Source organism: Eumetopias jubatus, unplaced genomic scaffold (genome assembly GCF_037043125.1).
Source record: "Eumetopias jubatus isolate StellerSeaLion01/CBP00866 unplaced genomic scaffold, mEumJub1_p1.0 scaffold_3, whole genome shotgun sequence".
NCBI lineage: Eukaryota > Metazoa > Chordata > Mammalia > Carnivora > Otariidae > Eumetopias > Eumetopias jubatus.
In genome coordinates this window covers 129,403,006-129,422,085 of record NW_028274809.1, presented here as the reverse complement: position 1 = coordinate 129,422,085, position 19,080 = coordinate 129,403,006, and the positions used below count along the sequence as shown (strand labels likewise).

The following is a 19,080-nucleotide window of genomic DNA, read 5'->3' as shown; positions in this document are numbered from 1 at the left end:
AGAGGCTGCTCCTCCTCCGTTAAATGAATATATATGGTTTAAACCGGTTGCAGATGCAGAGTGGCAACCAGGGCTATTACTTTATAGAGGGAAGGGTTATGCTTATGTCTCCACAGAGGATGGACGGACCTGTTCCTGGCTCCCCGCGAGATGGATCCGGTCGAGGACCAATTCGAACGGCACCGTATCCCGCCAGACGACGGATGGGGAATCCGGACCAGGATGAGCTTCCGTTACAAGCCATGGCACACCTGAATCTGGGGGGACGACGTCACCGCCGGCAGACATTTACTACTACTTTGCCGACCTGGGGGCAGATCAAAAAGCTTAGTGGGGAGGGGCAAAAAATCCTGCAGCGGACAGGAAAGGCTTGCACACCTGAAAATTTATTTTTGGCTTGCACACCTGAAAATTTATTTTTGGCTATGTGTGCCTTACTTACTGTATCATCTTCAGCCGAGGCGACAAATGATACTGCCGCGGAGCCAATGGAATGAGTCAATGGTGAATTATCAATTGATGGCCTGGGGAGATGGCGGCATCGCAGACCCTCGTATATCACATCAGAAATTTCCTGATAATATTCAAACGCACTTATGGAAAATTGCAGCTGCGCTTAAGACTGTTCGAATGTACAATGGAGCTTTTTCTGGCACAGCAAATTCTGCATCAACTTATAACTTCACCATGTTTAAAGAAATGAATGTGACTGCATGTGTGCCTTTACCATATTTGTTTCTGATAGGGAATTTTAGCTTTGATAATGGAATTAACTGTGCCAAATGTCGATTATACTCTTGTGTTAATAGTTCTATAGAATTTAAGCCAGAATATTCTCTTATGATTTTGCAACAACGTTCTCACATTTGGCTTCCGGTAAATTTAGAACGACCGTGGGCGCAAAATCCCGTAGACGCCTTGGTTTTAGAATTTTTCAAAAAGATACTGAAACGCACGAAACGTTTTATTGGCATTGTTGTAGCAATTATTTTGAGTTTAATCACAGTTACCACATTAGCCGCGGTGTCAGGTATAGCATTACATACATCTTTACAAACTAAACATTTTGTGGAAAATTGGCACCGTGACTCTCGAGATCTTTGGCTTTCACAAACTATGATTGATACTCGCTTACAAACACAAATAGATGTCCTTAGACAGACTGTGAGTTGGTTAGGAAAGAAGGTCTTGACGCTAGAGGGGCAAATTTGGCTGCGTTGCGATTGGAATTCCACAACCTTTTGGGTTACCAATTTAAGATACAATGAGTCACAGCATGATTGGAGCATCATCCAAAGATACTTAGAAGGTAACTCGTCAGCGACTGACATGATTAATAATTTACATACAAATATTCAGGAAGTGTTTGGTAGACCCTTTGAGACTGAAGATGCTGCCACGTTGGCCGATTTATTCCTTAAACAACTTGAGGGACTGGATCCTAAAGGTATTATTCAGAGTTTGGGGCACACTGCAGGAGGAATGGGGTTCGTTCTACTGGTTATTATCTTATGTTTCATGCTGTTGCATTTTTGCTATTTAAAGCCATCACAGAATTCTATAGCCACCCTCTGGAAGGCAATTTTATTAAAACAAAAGAAAAAGGAGGGAATTGAGATGGTATAGGCTTGTAGGCCCCTTGCGAGCCAGGGTCATTTGAGAACTGCAGTGAGGTTAAGGACAGCCAGGCAGGCCTGGGCTAGGAGGAGAAAATGTTCTCCTCCCCTTATCTCATGTTGCAAGTTCTAAATGCCTGGATCAGCAAGAAGTGGCTCTTGCCTAGATTAGAGGTGTTCCTTCTTAGGACAAGAACATGCTGTCTCCAGAGGAAGGGTGGCTGAGAGAATTCTTTAATTCAGCAAGCATAAACAGGATACATTCTGTTCTTGATAAATCTTGTGTATCTTTCTTCAAGGATGTTAGCTTAATCCCATTATGTGTAAAAGTACACATTGTTATGTTTATCTGATTGCTGCAAGTATATAGCTGTGTGGAAAATAAACGACAGCATGCAGTTGCAAGTGCTGCCTTTGCTCTGCATCCCCTGTGTCCTGGTTCTTTCGCAGCCCTTACCCAGGGACCCCAACGCACTAGACGTTGACAATATATGACAGAGTAGAACTGCTAGATCATAAGGTACTTCTATTTTCAATTTTTTTTTAGTACTCTCCATCCTGTTTTACATGTAGCTGCCCCAATTAACATGCCCACCAACAGTGCACAAGGGTGCCCTTTTCTCTATTGTTGTCTTTTTGATGACAGCAACTCTAACAGGTATGAAGTGATATCTCATTGTGGTTTTGGTTTGCTGAGCACCTTTTCATGTACCTGTTGGCCATTTGTATGTCTTCTCTGGAAAAATGCCTAATTTTTTTTAAGTAGGTTCCACACCCATCATGGAGCCCAATGTGGGGCTTGAACTCATGACCCTGAGATCAAGACCTGAGTTGAGATCAAGAGTCAGACACTTAACTGACTGAGCAACCCAGGAGCCCCAGTTCCTCATTTTTAAATCATATTGTTTGTGGGGTTTTTTTGCTAAGTTATATGATTACTTTATATTTTTTGGATATTAATCCCTTATCAGATAGATGATTTGTAAATATTTTCTCTCATTTGATAGGTTTCCTTTTCATTTTTTTAATGGTTTCTTTCACTGTGAAGTAGTTTCTTAGTTTGATGTAGTCCCATTTGTTTATTTTTCCTTTGTTGCCTTAGCTTTTGGTGTCATTTCCAAAAAACCATTGCCAAAACTGCTGTCAAGGAGCCTAGCCTCATGTTCCCATGTTTTCTTCTAGTTTTATGATTTCAGGTATCATGTTCAAATATTTAATCCATTTTAAGGTGATTTTTGCATATGGCATACGACAGAATTCCAGTTGCATTCTTTTGCATGTGGCTGTCCAGTTTTCCCAACACCATTTATTGAAGAGACTTTCTTTTCTCCATTATATATTCTTGGCTACTTTGTTGTAAATTAACTGACTATATATGCATGGGTTTATATCTGGGGTCTCTAGTCTGTTCATTGAGATATGTGTCCATATTCAAGCCAATGCCATACTATTTTGATTACTACTAATGCTTTGTAATATAGTTTGAAATTAGGAGGAGTGATGCCTCTAGCTTTGTTCTTTCTCAAGATTGCTTTGACTATTTGGGGTCTTTTTTGGTTCTATATTCTAAGATAATTTTTTCTAATTCTTTGAAAAATGACATTGGAAATTTGATAGGAATTGCAAAGAATCTATAGCTTGCTTGAGTAGTACAGACATTTGAACAATATTGTTCTAATCCATGAACACAGAATATCTTTCCATGTAATTATGTCTTCAGTTTCTTTCATTGATGTCTTGCAGTTTTCAGTGTATACAGCTCAACTATCCATCTTTAGGACTATTATCAAAAAATTAGTAATTCTGATTTAGGGAATCTCTTAAAAGTGTGGTGAGTTTCCAGACCTGGAAGGGGTTGTGGTGATCTAGGTGTTTAGGAATTGTCCCAGGTAGGCCCCACCCATGTATACAAAAGCATCCTTTAGCAATGCCATTAGTCTATTATCCTCTTCTATTATCCTCTGATTACAATCATGCTTATTTCAGATAAACTTTAAAGAAGATATATAGAATCTGGATTTTTAAAAAGAGAACAATTTATTCAAAAGAAAATCAATATAGTGCTGACTATTCCACTTGGTGCCACAAGATGTCACTTATATACAAGAAAACTCTCCATGTATAATAGAAACAATTTTAAATCTTCTCAGCATTTTTTTAAACTTTTTAAAAAGATTTTGTTTATTTATTTGAGAGAGAGTAAGTGAGAGAGAGCATGAGTGGGAAGAGAAGCAGAGGGAGAAGCAGACTCCCCACCACAGGGAGCCCCATGTGGGGATCGATCCCACAACTCCAGAATCATCACCTGAGCCAAAGGCGCACGCTTAACCAACTAAGCCACCCAGGTGCCCCATAGCAAACTTTTTTTTTTTAAGATCTTATTTATTTATTTGTCAGAGAGAGAGAGCACAAGCAGCGGGAGCCGCAGGCATGAGGAGAAGCAGGCCCCTGGCTGAGCAAGAAGCCTGATGCCGGACTCCATACCAGGACTTCAGGTTCATGACCCAAGCAAAGGCAGACGCTTAACCACCTGAGCCACCCAGGTCTCCCAACATTTTTTGAAGCTCTAACAGGTTCCCAACCTCAAAGGACTTCAAATATCACAGAAAAACAGATGTGTGCTCAAGTAGCTAAATATAACATGTGGTACATACAATGCAATGCCAGAAATATGAACTGTCAAAGCAAAAATTGCCCCAAAGTTAAAAAGGTAGGGAAGAAAATTCAAGGCTACTGAAATAGGTTAAAGAGATCAGAACACAGTATGAACTAAATTCCTCCGAAACAAAGAATTGGAGAGTTGTTTTGGAGGTGTTTATACTATTTTGTTATTATGGTAAAATTTACCATGTTTAACCTGTTTTAAATTAACAATTCGGTGGTATTAAGTACATTCACAAATGTTGTTTAACCATCAGCATTCCCTATTTCCAGAACTTTTTCACCTTATCAAATTGAAACTCTATATCCGTTGAGCAACAATTATCCATTCCTCTCTCCTCACAGCCACTGGTTAACTGTTCTATTTTCTGTCTCTATGCATTTAACTATTCTAGGTGCCTCATTAAGTGGAATCATATGATAGTTGTCCTTTTGTGTTTAGGTTATTTCACTTAGCATAAGGCTCAAGGTTCATCTACGTTAGCATGTATCAGAATTTCATCCCTTTTTAAGGCTAAACAATACTCCACTGTATGCAAACAACACATTTTGTTTATCTTTTGATGGATATCTTAGTTGTTTCCACCTTTTGGCTATTGTGAATAATGCTACTATGAACAATGGTGTACAAGTATCTGTTAAAGTCTCTGTTTTCAATTCTTTTAGGAATAGCCTTAGAATTGCTGGATCACACAGTAATTCCACTGAACTTTGTAAGGAACCACCACACCGTTCTTCATAGTAGCTGCACCATTTTACATGCCCACCAGCAATGTGTAAGGATTTTGATTTCTCTACATCCTTGCCAATACTTGTTATTTTCTATTTTCCTATTTGTGTGTGTGAATCTTTTTCCCATCAGGATGGTGTACTCTTCACTCCATCACCCATTCCCCCACCCATCTCCCCTCTGGTAACCATCAGTTTGTTCTCTATAATTAAGAATCTATTTCCTGGTTTCTCTCTTTTTTGTTTGTTTGTTTTGTTTCTTAAATTCCACATACGAGTGAAATCATATGGTATTTGTCTTTCTATGACTTATTTCAGTTAGCATTATACTTTCTAGTTCTATACATGTTGTTGTTAATGACAGATTTCATTCCTTTTAACGGATGAAAGATATTTCATTGTATATATGTACTACCTCTTCTTTATCCCTTCATCTATCAGTGGGTACTCGGGCCTTTCATAATTTGGCTATTATAAAAAATGTTGCAATAAATAGAGGGGTGCATGTCTCCCTTTGAATTAGTATTGTATTTTTGGAGTAAATACCCAGTAGTGTGACTATTGGATCATAGGGTAGTTCTATTTTTATCTTTTTGAGCAATCTCCATACTGTTTTCCACAGTGACTACATAAGTTTGCCTTCCCACCAACAGTGCACACAGGTTCCTTTTTCTCTGCTTCCTTGCCAGCATTTGTTGTTTCCTGTGTTTTTGATTTTTGCCATTCTAACAGGTGTGAGGTGATACTTCATTATAGTTTTGATCTGTATTTCTCTGGTGATCAGTGATGTTGAGCATCTTTTCATGTGTCTGTTGGCCATCTGGACGTCATTGGATAAATGTCTGTGCATTTCTATTTTTTAATTGGGTTATTTGCTTTTTGGGTGTTGAGTTGTGTAAGTTCTTTATTGATTTTGGATACTAAACCTTTATAAGATATGTCATTTACAAATATCTTCTCCCAATCCATAGGTTGCCTTTTAGTTTTATTGATTGTTTCCTTCACTATGCAGAAGCTTTTCATTTTAATGCAGTCCCAATAGTTTATTTTTGCTTTCATTTTCCCTAAGGAGACATAGCTAGAAAAAATGTTGCTATGGCCAATGTCAAAGATGTTATTGCCTACGTTCTCTTCTAGGATTTTTATGGTTTCAGGTCTCACATCTAGGACTCTAATCCATTTTGAGTTTATTTTTGTGTATGGTGTTACAAGTGGTCCAATTTCATTCTTTTGCATGTAGGTGTCCGGGTTTCCCAACACCATTTGTTGAAGAGACTCTCTTTTTCCCATTGGATATTCTTTCCTCCTTTGTCGAAGAGTAAATGATCATGTAGTTGTGGGTTCATTTCTGGGTTTCCTATTCTGTTCTACTGATCTACATGTGTCTATTTTTTATGCCAGTACCATACTGTTTTGATAACTACAGTTTTGTAATATAACTTAAATTTCAGAATTGTGACACTTCCAGTTTTTTTCTTTTTCAAGATTGCTTTGACTATTTGAGGTCTTTTGTGGCTCCACACAAATTTTAGGATTATTTGTTCTAGTTCTGTGAAAAATACAATTGGTATTTTGATAGGGATTGCATTAAATGTGGATTGCTTTGGGCAGTATTGACATTTTAACATTATTTGCTCTTCCAACACATGAGGATGGAAAGTCTTCCCATTTCTTTGTGTCATCTTCACATTCTTTCATCAGTGTGCTATAGTTTTCAGAGTATGTCTTTTTATCTCTTTGGTTAGGTTCATTCCTAGGTCTCTTATTATTTTTATATAGTTGTAAATGAGACTGTTAATTTCTCTTTCTGCTGCTTCATTATTGGTGTAGAGAAATGCAACAGATTTCTATACATTGATTTTTGTATTCTGCAACACTACTGATTTCATTTATCAGTTCTAGCAGTTTTTTGGTAATGTTTCTGGTTTTCTATACATAGTATTATGTCATAGGCAAATAGTGCAACTTTTACCTCTTCTTGCCGATTTGGATGCCTTTCATTTCTTTTTCTTGTCTGCTGTGGCTAGGAATTCCAGTACTATATTGAATAAAAGTGGTGAGAATGGACATCCTTGTCTTATTCCTGACTTAGAGAAAAAGTTCTTAGTTTTTCCCTATTGAGTATGATGTTTACTGTGGGTTTTTCATATATGGTCTTTATTATTTTAAGGTATGTTCCCTCTAGCCCTACTAGGTTGAGGGTTTTTTATCATGAATGGATGTTGTATCTTGTCACATGCTTTTTCTGCATCTTTTGAAATGATCATATGGTTTTTATCCTTTCTCTTACTGATGTGATATATCATGTTGATTGAACTGTGAATACTGAACCACCCTTGCATCCCAGGAATAAATCCCACTTGGTTGTGGTGAATATTGTTGGATTCAGTTTGCTAGGATTTTGTTGAGGATTTTGTTTTTTAAAGACTTATTTATTTTAGAGAAAGAGAGAGCATGTACACGAGCGGGGGGCATGGGGCAAAGGGACAGGGAGAGAAGCAGACACCCTGCTTAGTGTAGAGCCAGACTCAGGGCTCGACCCCAGGACTCTGAGATCATGACCTGAGCTAAAATCAAGATTTGGATGCTTAACTGACTGAGCCACCCAAGTGCCCTGGATTTTGTTGAGGATTTTTTTGCATCTATGTTCATGAGAGATATTGGCCAATAGTTCTTTTTGTGATATCTGGCTTTGGTATAAGGGTAATATTGGATTCATAGAATGAATTTGGAAGTTTTCCTTCCTCTTCTATTTTTTGGAATAGTTTGAGAAGAATAGGTATTAACTCTTCTTTAAATATTAGGTAGAATTTGCCTGTGAAGCTGTCTGGTCCTGGACTTCTGTTTGTTGGGAGTTCTTTGATTATTGATTCTATTTCATTGCTGTAATCAGTCTGTCCAAACTTTCTATTTCTTCCTGCTTCAGTTTGGGTAGGTTATATGTTTCTAGGAATGAATCCATTTCTTCTAGGTTACCCAATTTGTTAGCATATAATTTTTCATAATATCCTCTTATAATTGTTTGTATTTCTGTGGTGTTGGGGTTTTTTGTCCTCTCTCATTTGTGATTTTATTTGGGTTCTCTCTCCCCCCCCATTTTATTATTATTTTTTTAATGAGTCTGGCTAGAGGTTTGTCAATTTTGTTGATCTTTTCAAAGTAGTTCCTGATTTATCTGTCCCACTGTTTTTTGTTTGTTTTTTTTAAGTTTCTATATCATTTATTTTTGCTCTAATATTTATTATTTCCTTCCTTCTGCTGGTTTGGAGTTTTGTTTGTTGTTCTTTTTTAGTTCCTTTAGGTATAAAGTTAGGTTATTTGAGATTTTTCCTACTTCTTGAGGTAGGGCCTATATTGCTGTAAACTTCCCTCTTATAATTGCTTTTGTTGCATCCCAAAGATTTTGGATCATTGCGTTTTCATTTTCACTTGTTTCCATGTAATTTTTTATTTCTTTGACTTCTTGATTGACCCATCCATTGTTGAGTAGCATGTTATTTAACCTCCACGTATTTGTGTTCTTTCCAGAGTTTTTCTTGGGGTTGATTTCTAATTTCAAGCATTGTGGCCAGAAAAGATGCATAAAATAATTACAATCTTTTTTAATTTGTTGAGACTTGTTTTGTGGCCTAACATGACCTAGTCTGTATGTGCTTGAAAAGAATGTGTATTCTGCTGTTTTAGGATGGAATGTTCTAAATGTATCTGTTAAATCCATCTGGTCCAATGTGTCATTTATAGCCACTGTTTCCTTGTTGATTTTGTTTAGATGATCTATCCATTGATATAATGGGGCATTAAAGTACCCTACTATCATTGTGTTACTATCAATTACTTCCTTTATGTTTGTAAATAGCTGCTTGATGTATCTGGGTGCTCCCATGTTGGGTCCATAAATATTTGCAATTATTACTATCTTCTTGTTGGATTTTCCCTTTATGATTATGCAGTGTCCTTCTTTGTCTCTTATTAAAGTCTCGGTTTTAAAGACTATTTTGTCTAAATATTGCTACCTTATATTTCTTTTCACTTCCATTTACATAAGTGCTTTTCCACACTTTCATTTTCAGTCTGCATGTGTCTTTAGGTCTGAAATGAACTTTCTGTAGGTGGCATATAAATGGGTCTTGCTCTTTTATCCTTTCCATCACCCAATGTCTTTTGACTGGAACATTTTGTCCATTTACACTCAAAGTAATTATCAATAGATATATACTTATTGCCATTTTTGTTAGTTGCTTTAGTTGTTTTTGTAGTTCTTCTCTGTTCCTTTCTTCTCTTGCTCTCTTCTCTCATGATTTGCTGGCTTTCTTTAGTGATATACTTGGAATACTTTCTCCCTCTCTCTCTCTCTCTCTCTGTCTCTGTCTCTGTCTCTACCTATTACCAGGTTTTTTTATTTGTCATTACCATTAGGTTTATATATAACAACTTATGCATAGAGCAGTCTATATTTGATGGTTAAGTTTGAACCCATTCTAAAAGCACTAAATATTTACTCCTCTCCCCATCCCATGTCATATTTTATGTTCTTTTGTGAATCCCTTGACTGGATTTTTATAGATATACTTAATTTTGCTGTTTTTGTGCTTCCTATTTTTCTTACTCCTACTTACGGTCTTTCTTTCCCACTCAAAAAGTCCCCTTTAACATTTCTTATATGGCTGGCTTGGTGATGAATTCTTTTAACTTTTGTCTGGGAAACTCTTTATCTCTCCTTCTATTCTGAATGATAGCCTTGCTGAATAGAGTATTCTTGGCTGCAGATTTTTTCCTCTTATCATTCTGAATATATCATGCCAATCCCTTCGGGCCTGCAGAGTTTCTGCTGTAAAATCTACTGATAGCCTTATGGGGTTTCCCTTGTATGTAACTGTTTTCTCTTGCTGCTTTTAGAATTCTCTCTTTATCATGACTTTCTGCCATTTTAATTACTATGTGTGCTGATGTGGACCTCCTTGGGTTGATTTTGTTGGGGGCTCCCTGTGCCTCCTGGATCTGGATTTGTTTCCTTTCCCAGTTTAGTGAAGTTTTCAGCTCTTATTTCTTCAAAGAAATTTTCCTCCCTCTTTTCCTTTTCTTCTCCCAAAGGGATCCCTATAATGAAATGATGTTAACACTTGATGGTGTTGCTGAGTTCCCTTATTTTATTTAGTAACAAAAGACATATATATGCATATATACATATGTAATATATAACTAACACATGTGTAACATACATACATATAATAACTATATTAAACTAAAATATATTGCTTAACAATATAGGGAAGGTGGAACAGAATGAGAGAACTGGAATAGAAGCTAGAGTTTCTGAGCTTAACCTAATTTTGTAGATTTAATATGTAGTCATATATTTATTTCACATTCTTATAAATTATTTAAAAAATCAATTCCTAAAAACAAAACCAATCTGAAAGAAATTATTTCAAATGTTTTTTTTTTAAAAAAACAGAATTTGTGTATGTATTTTTTATAGTATATACTCTGAGGACAAAAAAAAAAATCTTTAAATGTTACAGTGATCATACTGTTGATGGTAGTTTTGATGTTGTTATTCTGAGACAGTTGCAAATGTAATGTAGGACAAAGCAATGAATCATTGTTTTGGTGCACTTGTGGACCAGCATTTTTCACTGTGGGAGAAAGGCCATATACAAATAAGATAAAGAGTTTAAATAAAAACCCCAAATACTGAATTTAAACTGGAATGTCCATAAATTTCATGATGTATGTTAATATATTTATTTATTACTTTATACTTATATTAATTTCCTACCGCTGTCCACTGAAATACCTAGAAACAATGACTAATCCAGAAGCCATGAACACTATTAGTGCCAGGTAATGGAGCCACTATTGTGCTCTACTTTCCCACTAAAACGAATCAGGTCTCATTATAGGTGTGGGGATTTCTTCACACAACAATATATGCTATAGACAGATATAGTCTTCATTCCTTCTTAGGGCCACAGATTACTCCATTATGTGGCCCTACCCTGGTTTACTCAGGTTACCTTTTGATGGAAATTTGGTTCCTTCTAGATCTGTGCTACCATAAATTGTGCCACAATGACAGACTCATTTTTCTATACTTATACACTTTTGCACTGCTTCATGTTAATATATTATCTGTCCATTATATTTAAAGAAAGTTATGAGAGACCGAGGCTGGGTCACCTTTACCGGGCCGGGCAGGCAAGGGCTTGGCCCTGGCAACCGCGCTGCGATGTGGTTAGAGATCCTGCCTGGGATCGGTGTCATGGCCATGTGCTTGGTCATCCCCAGCATAGCCACGGCGCACATCCACAGGTTCAGTAACGGGGGCAAGGAAAAAAGGGTTGCCTATTATCCCTATCAGTGGAGTTTGATGCAAAGAGATAGGCGGGTCTCTGGAGTTAATAGTTACTATGTGTCAAAGGGTTTGGAGAATATCAATTAAGGAAGCATTTTCCTGATTGATGAAAAATAACTCAGTCATACTCATCTACCCCTTCTAGAAGGTTATGCAGTGTATTAATTTAGTGCATAATAAAAACAACAAAAAAGTAAAAAAAAAAATGAAAGTTATGAGAAGAAAAGACAACTTTAGCAACATGAACAAAGCTAGCAGAGGGAAACCCAGGATGAGAAAGGAAGCAAAGACCTGTAAAAGGGACCTACAACCGTCCAGGGAAGAGTACAGTGAACCAGAATGTGAGCCATGGAAGTGACACCATAAGAGAGGAGAGGACAGACCCAACAGGTATTTAGAAATAGAATTCCAGGAACTTGAGGACTGGTGAGATATGGGGCCTAAGAGTGGAGATCTCTAAGCCAGACTCTTGCCTGTGGGAAGTTGATGATCACCAGCAGGGAAAACATGGAAAATCTGAAGGAAAAGATGAGGAATTCATTTTGGACACTTCATGTGTGAAAGGCCTCTAGTACAGCAAGTAACAATGTTGAGTTACCAGAAATGGGTAAAACTGTAGACATGAGAGTCTTTAGCATATGGGCAGTAGCCAAATCCATAAGACTGGATGAATTTGAGCCAGAATTCTGAAAAAAACACTATTTACATATGATATATATTGGCATATTGCATGTATATGTATGTGTGTGCACGTGCATACATGTTTAACTGTTTATTTTGGACACCTTCAAACATATACAAAGGTGGAGATACAATGCACTTCTAGTATCTCTTACTCAGTTTTAATAATTACCAAAAATTTGCCATTCTTATTTCATCTATCATGTATTTTTTTAAGTATTTTTAAGCCAGATCCCAAAATTCATTTCACCTGTAAACACTACATTTTATATCTCTAATAGATAAGGTCCATTTTTGTTGTTCTTATAACCAAAAAACCATTATTCCACCTAGTGTTATTGTATTAGTTTGCTGAGGCTGCCATAACAAAATACCACAGATTTGTTGTGCTCTTATCTCTGGTGTCTATGTGCCACAACCTCTTTTTACAAGGGTTCCCATCATACTGGATTAGGGCCCATATTAACAGCTTCATTTAACTTAATCACCTCTTTAAAGAGGTGATTTACAAATACAGTCACATTCTGAGGTACTAGGGTTTCGAGCTTCAGCATAGAATTTGGGAGAGGACAAAATTCAGCCCATAATAGTTAACATAGCCAGTTTACATTCCATTTTCCTGCAGTGGTTACCACATTATGTACTGGGTGGATTCTATTATCATGATATTACTTAACATGTTACTCTGTGCCTTCCTCTTTCAAGTAAACCAGCAGTTAGATCTAGAGGCTTCATTAGATTTAGAATCAATTTCTGGTTTTGTGAAAATATTTCAAAAAGAGTAACAATATGAAATGTATCCCATCAGGAGGTACACAATACTTGATCATCTCACTTGCAGTACTATTAAGATTGATCAAGTGTTGTCAGTCTGATCCATTTCTATGAAGTTCCCTTTCAACCATCCACCAAATGCTTATTTGGCAAACATCAGTTATTATTTCCTTAGCCATGTCCAGTCTACTAATAGGCCCATCAAAGGCATTCATTTCTTTTATATATTTTTTGTCTCTAACATTTATTTTTGGTTCTTTGTTAGGACTTTCATCTCTATGCTTATATTGTCCATCTACTCTTGAATGCTGTCTACTTCATCCCTTAGAGCCCTCAGCATTTAATCACAGTTTCAAAGTCCCAATCTGATAATTCCAATATCCATGCAATGTCTGGTTCTGATGCTTGCTTTGTCTCTTCAAACAATGTCTTTTGGGATGTCTTCTTTTTCTTGATTGCTGGACATATAAAAAGAACTGTTGTAAACAGGCCTTTCATAATGTAGTAGTGAGATTTAGGGGAGGTGAAGCATTCTACAGTCCCATGAGTAGGTCTCAGTCTTTCAGTGAGCCTGTGCCTCTGAACCATGAACTTCACAAGTGCTTCTCAGTTTTCTCCCCCGCTCCTCTTATATCTGGGACAGGATGGCTAGAGTGGGCTAGAGTTGAGTATTTCCTTTCCCCCAGGTCATCTAGGCTCTGATAAAACCCCAACAAGTTAGGCTCTGGTTAACTTGAGGGCAAGCCTTACCAAGTTTCCTCTGAGGGCAGGCCTTACTAAGAAGAAGAGAGTTTTCTGGTTTATTTTCAGATGGCTTTTCCTCTCCTCCTGTTGGAGCACAAGATTTTTCTCTGATATTTACTGTGAGAACCTTGTAGAGTTTTTGGAGGTGTAAACTTACAAAAGTGTGGGGGCTGCCTCATGACTCAGTCCCCCTGGAGCTTTTAAGTGTCAGAATTGTCCACACTGAGCCTCCAGCAATTCATCAATTGCAGTTCAGGTTCCCCTAGCCGGGCACTGGTTCGCATGGAGGCTGCTGCTCCAATACATTGTGATTCTATATTCACGTGTCAGTCTCTCTATTTGGCGGGCATTATATGCCCTGTGACCTCACTTCTCTTGCAGATCTAAAAAGAGTTGTTGATTTTTCAGTTTGATCATCTTTTTACTTATTGTTGGGATGGAGTAGCAACTTCTAAGCTCCTTATATGTGGAACTGAACTTATTATTTCTTAGAAACATTATTTTCTTATGGGTTGTAAAATGGTGATATTATCATTCCTCCCTCATTTATTCATTGGACTTTTTCCATAAAAAAGTTTTTCTTCATCAACAATTTGGTTACTCTGAATTTCAGTTCATGTAGGAAAAGCAGGTTAATTGTTTTGCTTTTTTAACCATTATTTACCAATTTCAGAATAATGAACTGGTGTCCTAGCAATCTTCAATGTGACTAGTGAGCTTTTTTTTTAAGCAATAGTAAGAATTCATGTATTTTTAACATATTTAATGAGCTTCAATCCATTGCAGTCAAACACTTTTTAATTGTCCTTGGTGCTCCAAGTATTTCTTCTTTTGCCAGCAGGAGCCATTTCAAGCTGGACACTCTTATCATTGCCTGCAGAAACACATACATACAAATACATGCACATACACGCAAAGCCAAAGGATTCAGAATATACAGGCCTTCCCCTTCTCTCCAAGACCACATCTAGTTTCCCAACTGGTGGACATGTTACATCCACTCACATTCCATTGGCCAAAGCACGTCATATGGCAAAATGCAAAGTCACTACGGTGGGGGAAGTATATTCTACCCAGACTGAAGCCATGACAAAAGTGAAATTTTTTATTTAAAAAATTGTGAATAAAACTATCTACCACACTGGGTGTGATGATTGGTTTTATGTGTCAACTTTGCTATCCACCTATTTAATCAAACACTAATCCAGGTGTTACTGTGAAAAGAATTCTATAGATGTGTTTTTCATCTACAATTGATTGATTCTAAATAAGGAAGATTACTCTTGATGATATAGGTAGGCCTTTTTCAATCAACTTTGACAATACACAAAGGCCTTTACAGCAAAAACTGAGGGTTCTTGGAAAAGAACAAATTCTGTCTCAAGACTACAACATCAACTCCTGCTTGAGTTTTCAGTCTACCACCCTGCCCTACAAATTTCAGACTTGCCAGCGTTAACAATTGCATGAGCCAATTCCTTCAAATGAAAGAATGACCCTAACCAAAGCAATTAGACAAGGGAAAGTAATAAAAGGCATCCAAATTGTAAGGAACAAGTAAAACTATCTCAATTAACAGATGCTATGATTCTGTATATAGAAATCCTAAAGAACATACACACGTACACACACACACAATTATTAGAGCTAATAAATAAATTTGGCAAATTTGCAGAGTATAAGATCAACACTCAAAAAAATGTGTTTTTAATACACTAACAATGAATAATCCAAAAAGGAAATTAAGTGATAATTCCACTTATAATACCATCTGCTATGGACTGAATTGTGTCCCTCCAAAATCCATATGTTGAAACCCTAATCTCCAATTTGATTGTTTTTGAGATAAGGCCTATAAGAAGGTAATTTAAGGTTAAATGAGGTCATAAGGGTAGGGCCCTCATCTGATAGCTTAGTATCCTTAAGAATAGACACCAGAGTACACCCTGTCTCCCTTTCTTTCTCTCCCTGCCCACTATGGAAGGACAAAGTGAGAAGGCAGCTATCTACAAGCCAGGAATAAAATTCTCACCAGAAAACATACTGGCCTTGATCTTGGATTCCTAGTCTCCAGAACTGTAAGAAAGAAATTTCTGTTAAGACACCCAGTATGCAGTATTTTGTTATAGCAACCTAAGCTGATTAAGATAGCACTCAAAAAGATGAAATACCTAAGAATAAATTTAAGGAGATGAAAATATTGTGTACTGAAAACCATAAAACATTGCTGAAAAAAATTAAAGAAGACCTAAATAAATGGAAAATTATCATGCTCATGAATTGGAAGACGGAGTATTTAACACACCAATATTTGCCAAAGTTATCTACCAATTCAACAATCCCTATCAAAATCCTAGTGGCCTTTTTGCAAAAATGGAAAAGCTGATCCTCAAATTCATATAAAGTTGCAAGGGAGCCAAAACAATATTAGAAAAGAAGAACAAAACTGGAGGACTTACACAACCCCATTTTAAAACTTACTACAAAGTTACAGTAATCAAAACAGTGTGGTACAGATTTCTTCCTGCTATCCAAAAATAGAGTTCCTATGAAACCTTTTATAAACTGAAATGGCATAGAGTGAAGAAGCAATTAACATTAATTTACATGGAATATTATAATTTTACATGGAAAAACAATCTCTCTCAGGCTTTTCCGATACTTTAGAACACATCTTGCTAAATGGATGCACAACATAATTCAAGATTAAGCACAGATGCTCACAGACACAGTGCAAAGCTATGGTGGCTTGATACTGAGACGTAGTTCCCAGAGAAAGAGTTTGGCTGTGCCACTCTTGCTGCTCAGGGTGCATGCTGCCTCTATAAAGGCTCCCTACAAAACAAACACTGAACACTTTTTTCTCCTTTAATCTTTTGTTGTAAAAGCAAAAATTCTTTTCAGATTTCTTTCAATTAATGAAAACAGGTACTAATGTAGGTCTTTCATAAAAGCAAAGTGGCATAACACAAATTTTGAAAAGCTGGGGATACCTACACTGACAAAGGATAGACATATAGATCAATGGAGTAGAATTAACAGTCCAGAAACAAACTCATACATGTATGGCAAACTGATTTTTGATATGGAGGTCAAGACCATTCATTGGGAGTAAGAACAGTCTCTTCAACAAATGGGTCTGGGACAACATGCAAAAGAATGAAATGAAATCCCTATTACACAACATATACAAAAACTAACTGAAAGCGAATCAATGACTTAAATACATGAGCTAAAATCATAAAACTCTTACAAGAAATCCTAAGGGTAAATCCTATAGAATCAAATTAAAATGGGGTCACTCATGATGGGGACAAAATGGTGTTGGCCAATGCAGGCAGGCACATTAAAGAAAAGCAAAACTTAGCCTTACCTGACAAATTGCAGTAACTTATGGCTCCTCTCAGAAATCAGTCCAGGACAGTGATACCCCCAAATGCCAAGTCTGTTCATGCTATCTTTGGACTTTCTTTTTTCTTTGACTCAGCTACCCTGACACAAATAAGAACACTAAGCAACCAATCAACTGAAAAAGTCAAATAACTTCCATGTTTACCCCATAAACACCTTTTAACTTGAAACTCATTGCTCTCTGTCTTGAGTTTCCGAGTTTACAGGTCAAAACCACTGCAACAAACTCATCTTTCTGTTTTATTTTACTCAGTGTATGGAGTTTGGCTTTTGACAATCCTTATGAATTTGGATTTGGCAATGGGTTTTTAAGTATGACACCAAAAGCACAAGCCATAAGCCAGAAAAATAAACTAGGCTTCATCAGAAATTTAAGTTTGTACATCAAAGGACATTAGCAAGAAAGTGAAAAGACAACCTACAGAATGGAAGAAAATATTTGCAAATCATATATCTGATTAGGGTCTAGTATCCAGAATACAGAAAGACTCAAAACTTAAACAACAAAGACAACCCAATTAAAAAATAGGCAAAGGACTTGAATAGACAGTTCTCCAAAGATATACAAATGGGCAACACAGCCATGAAAAGATATGCAACATCACTAGCCTTAGGAAAACACAAATCAAAACCACAATAAGATACTATTTCATACCTACTAGGATGAGTATAATTTTTAAAAAAGAAATTTGGCGAGGATGTAGAGAAATTGGAACCACCACATATTGATTGCTATTAGTATGTAAAATGTCTCAGCCACTGTGGAAAAGTTTCATCAATTTCTCAAATATTTAAGAATTGAATTACCATATGACCCAGCAATTCCACTCCTAGGTATTTGACAAGCTCTCTCCAGGATTCTAGTCTGATTTGTGGGACATGTATTAACCAGTTGTAGCAAGAATCCTAAGTCAGTTTACAAAGAACTGTGTATCTGTATCCCCCTGGATATCTGATCTGATCAAACTCTTAGTCCCCACCCTTGGTGCCTGATCAACCTAATCTGCCTTCAGTCAGAATCCCAACAAGTCAGTTTAGCCAGAATGCCCCCTGACCCTTATCATTTCCTATTAAGAAACTTCCATCCACTGCCCTCCAACTCCGCTCCTTGGCTATAAATTACTATTTGTTCATGCTGTACATGTGGAATTGAGTCCAGTTCTATACTGAGGTCTCTTTCCCTCTTTTGCAATAGTTGCCAAATAAAATCTGTTTTTACCACTTGAACTATGTCAGGCTCTGGTTTTCTTTAGGGGTATATTACCCACCCACCCCCAAATTGAAAACAGGACTCAAATACAAAACAAATATTCATAGCAGCACCATACACAATAGTCCAAAGGTGTAAATAACCCAAATGGCCATCAATGGACCAATGCGTAAAACTAAAACTGTAGTATATACATACAATGGGACAGAATATAAGCCATAAAAAGGAATTATGTACTGATACTTGCTACAAGGTGGATGGACCTGGAAAACATTACGCTAAGTGAAAGAAGACACATAAAAAAAGGTCACATTTTCCATTTTTGGGAAATATCCAGATTAGGTAAATCTAAAGACTCTGAAAGTAAGTGGTGTCTGCTGAGGTCTAAGAGGGAAAAATGGAGAGTAAATACTTAATGGGGGTGATGAAAATGTTTTGGAATTAGAGTTGGTGGTTGCACATCATCATGAATGTACTAAATGCTACCGAATTATATTTTTATCTTTTTAAGATTTTATTTATTTATTCATGAGAGACAGAGAGAGAGAGGCAGAGGGAGAAGCAGGCTCCCCATCGAGCAGGGAGCCCGATGCAGCACTCGATCCCAGGACTCCGGGATCATGAACCGAGCCGAAGGCCGATGCTTAACTGACTGAGCCACCCAGGCGTCCCTGAATTATACTTTTAAAATGTTTCATTTTATGTTCTGTGAATTTCACCTCAATAATAAGAATAAAGTTTATACCCAACAACCAAAGTTGTTTAGAGGTGCAGAACTACAATTAGACATTGTAATGTATGCTGGTTATTCCCTTTCTGAACTGTTAGAACTCTTCAGTGAGGTTGCTTCTGTTTGTTTTTTGGAATTTTTTAAACATTAAATTCACTGGCATTTGATA

The 19,080-nt window shown here is 36.9% G+C and overlaps 1 protein-coding gene and 1 pseudogene across 1 annotated transcript; both read left to right on the top strand.

Moving 5' to 3' along the window:
• The first annotated feature begins 630 nt into the window (after positions 1 to 630).
• LOC148164750 (endogenous retrovirus group K member 13-1 Env polyprotein-like) lies at positions 631 to 5,019 on the top strand. The gene is made up of 2 exons (XM_088021978.1): positions 631 to 1,487; positions 4,944 to 5,019. The coding sequence occupies exons 1-2, from the start codon at positions 631 to 633 to the stop codon at positions 5,017 to 5,019; spliced, it is 933 nt and encodes a 310-aa protein (XP_087878104.1).
• A 6,216-nt stretch (positions 5,020 to 11,235) lies between these two features.
• LOC114209334 (NADH dehydrogenase [ubiquinone] 1 alpha subcomplex subunit 1 pseudogene) lies at positions 11,236 to 11,448 on the top strand (annotated as a pseudogene).
• The last annotated feature ends 7,632 nt before the right edge of the window (positions 11,449 to 19,080 follow it).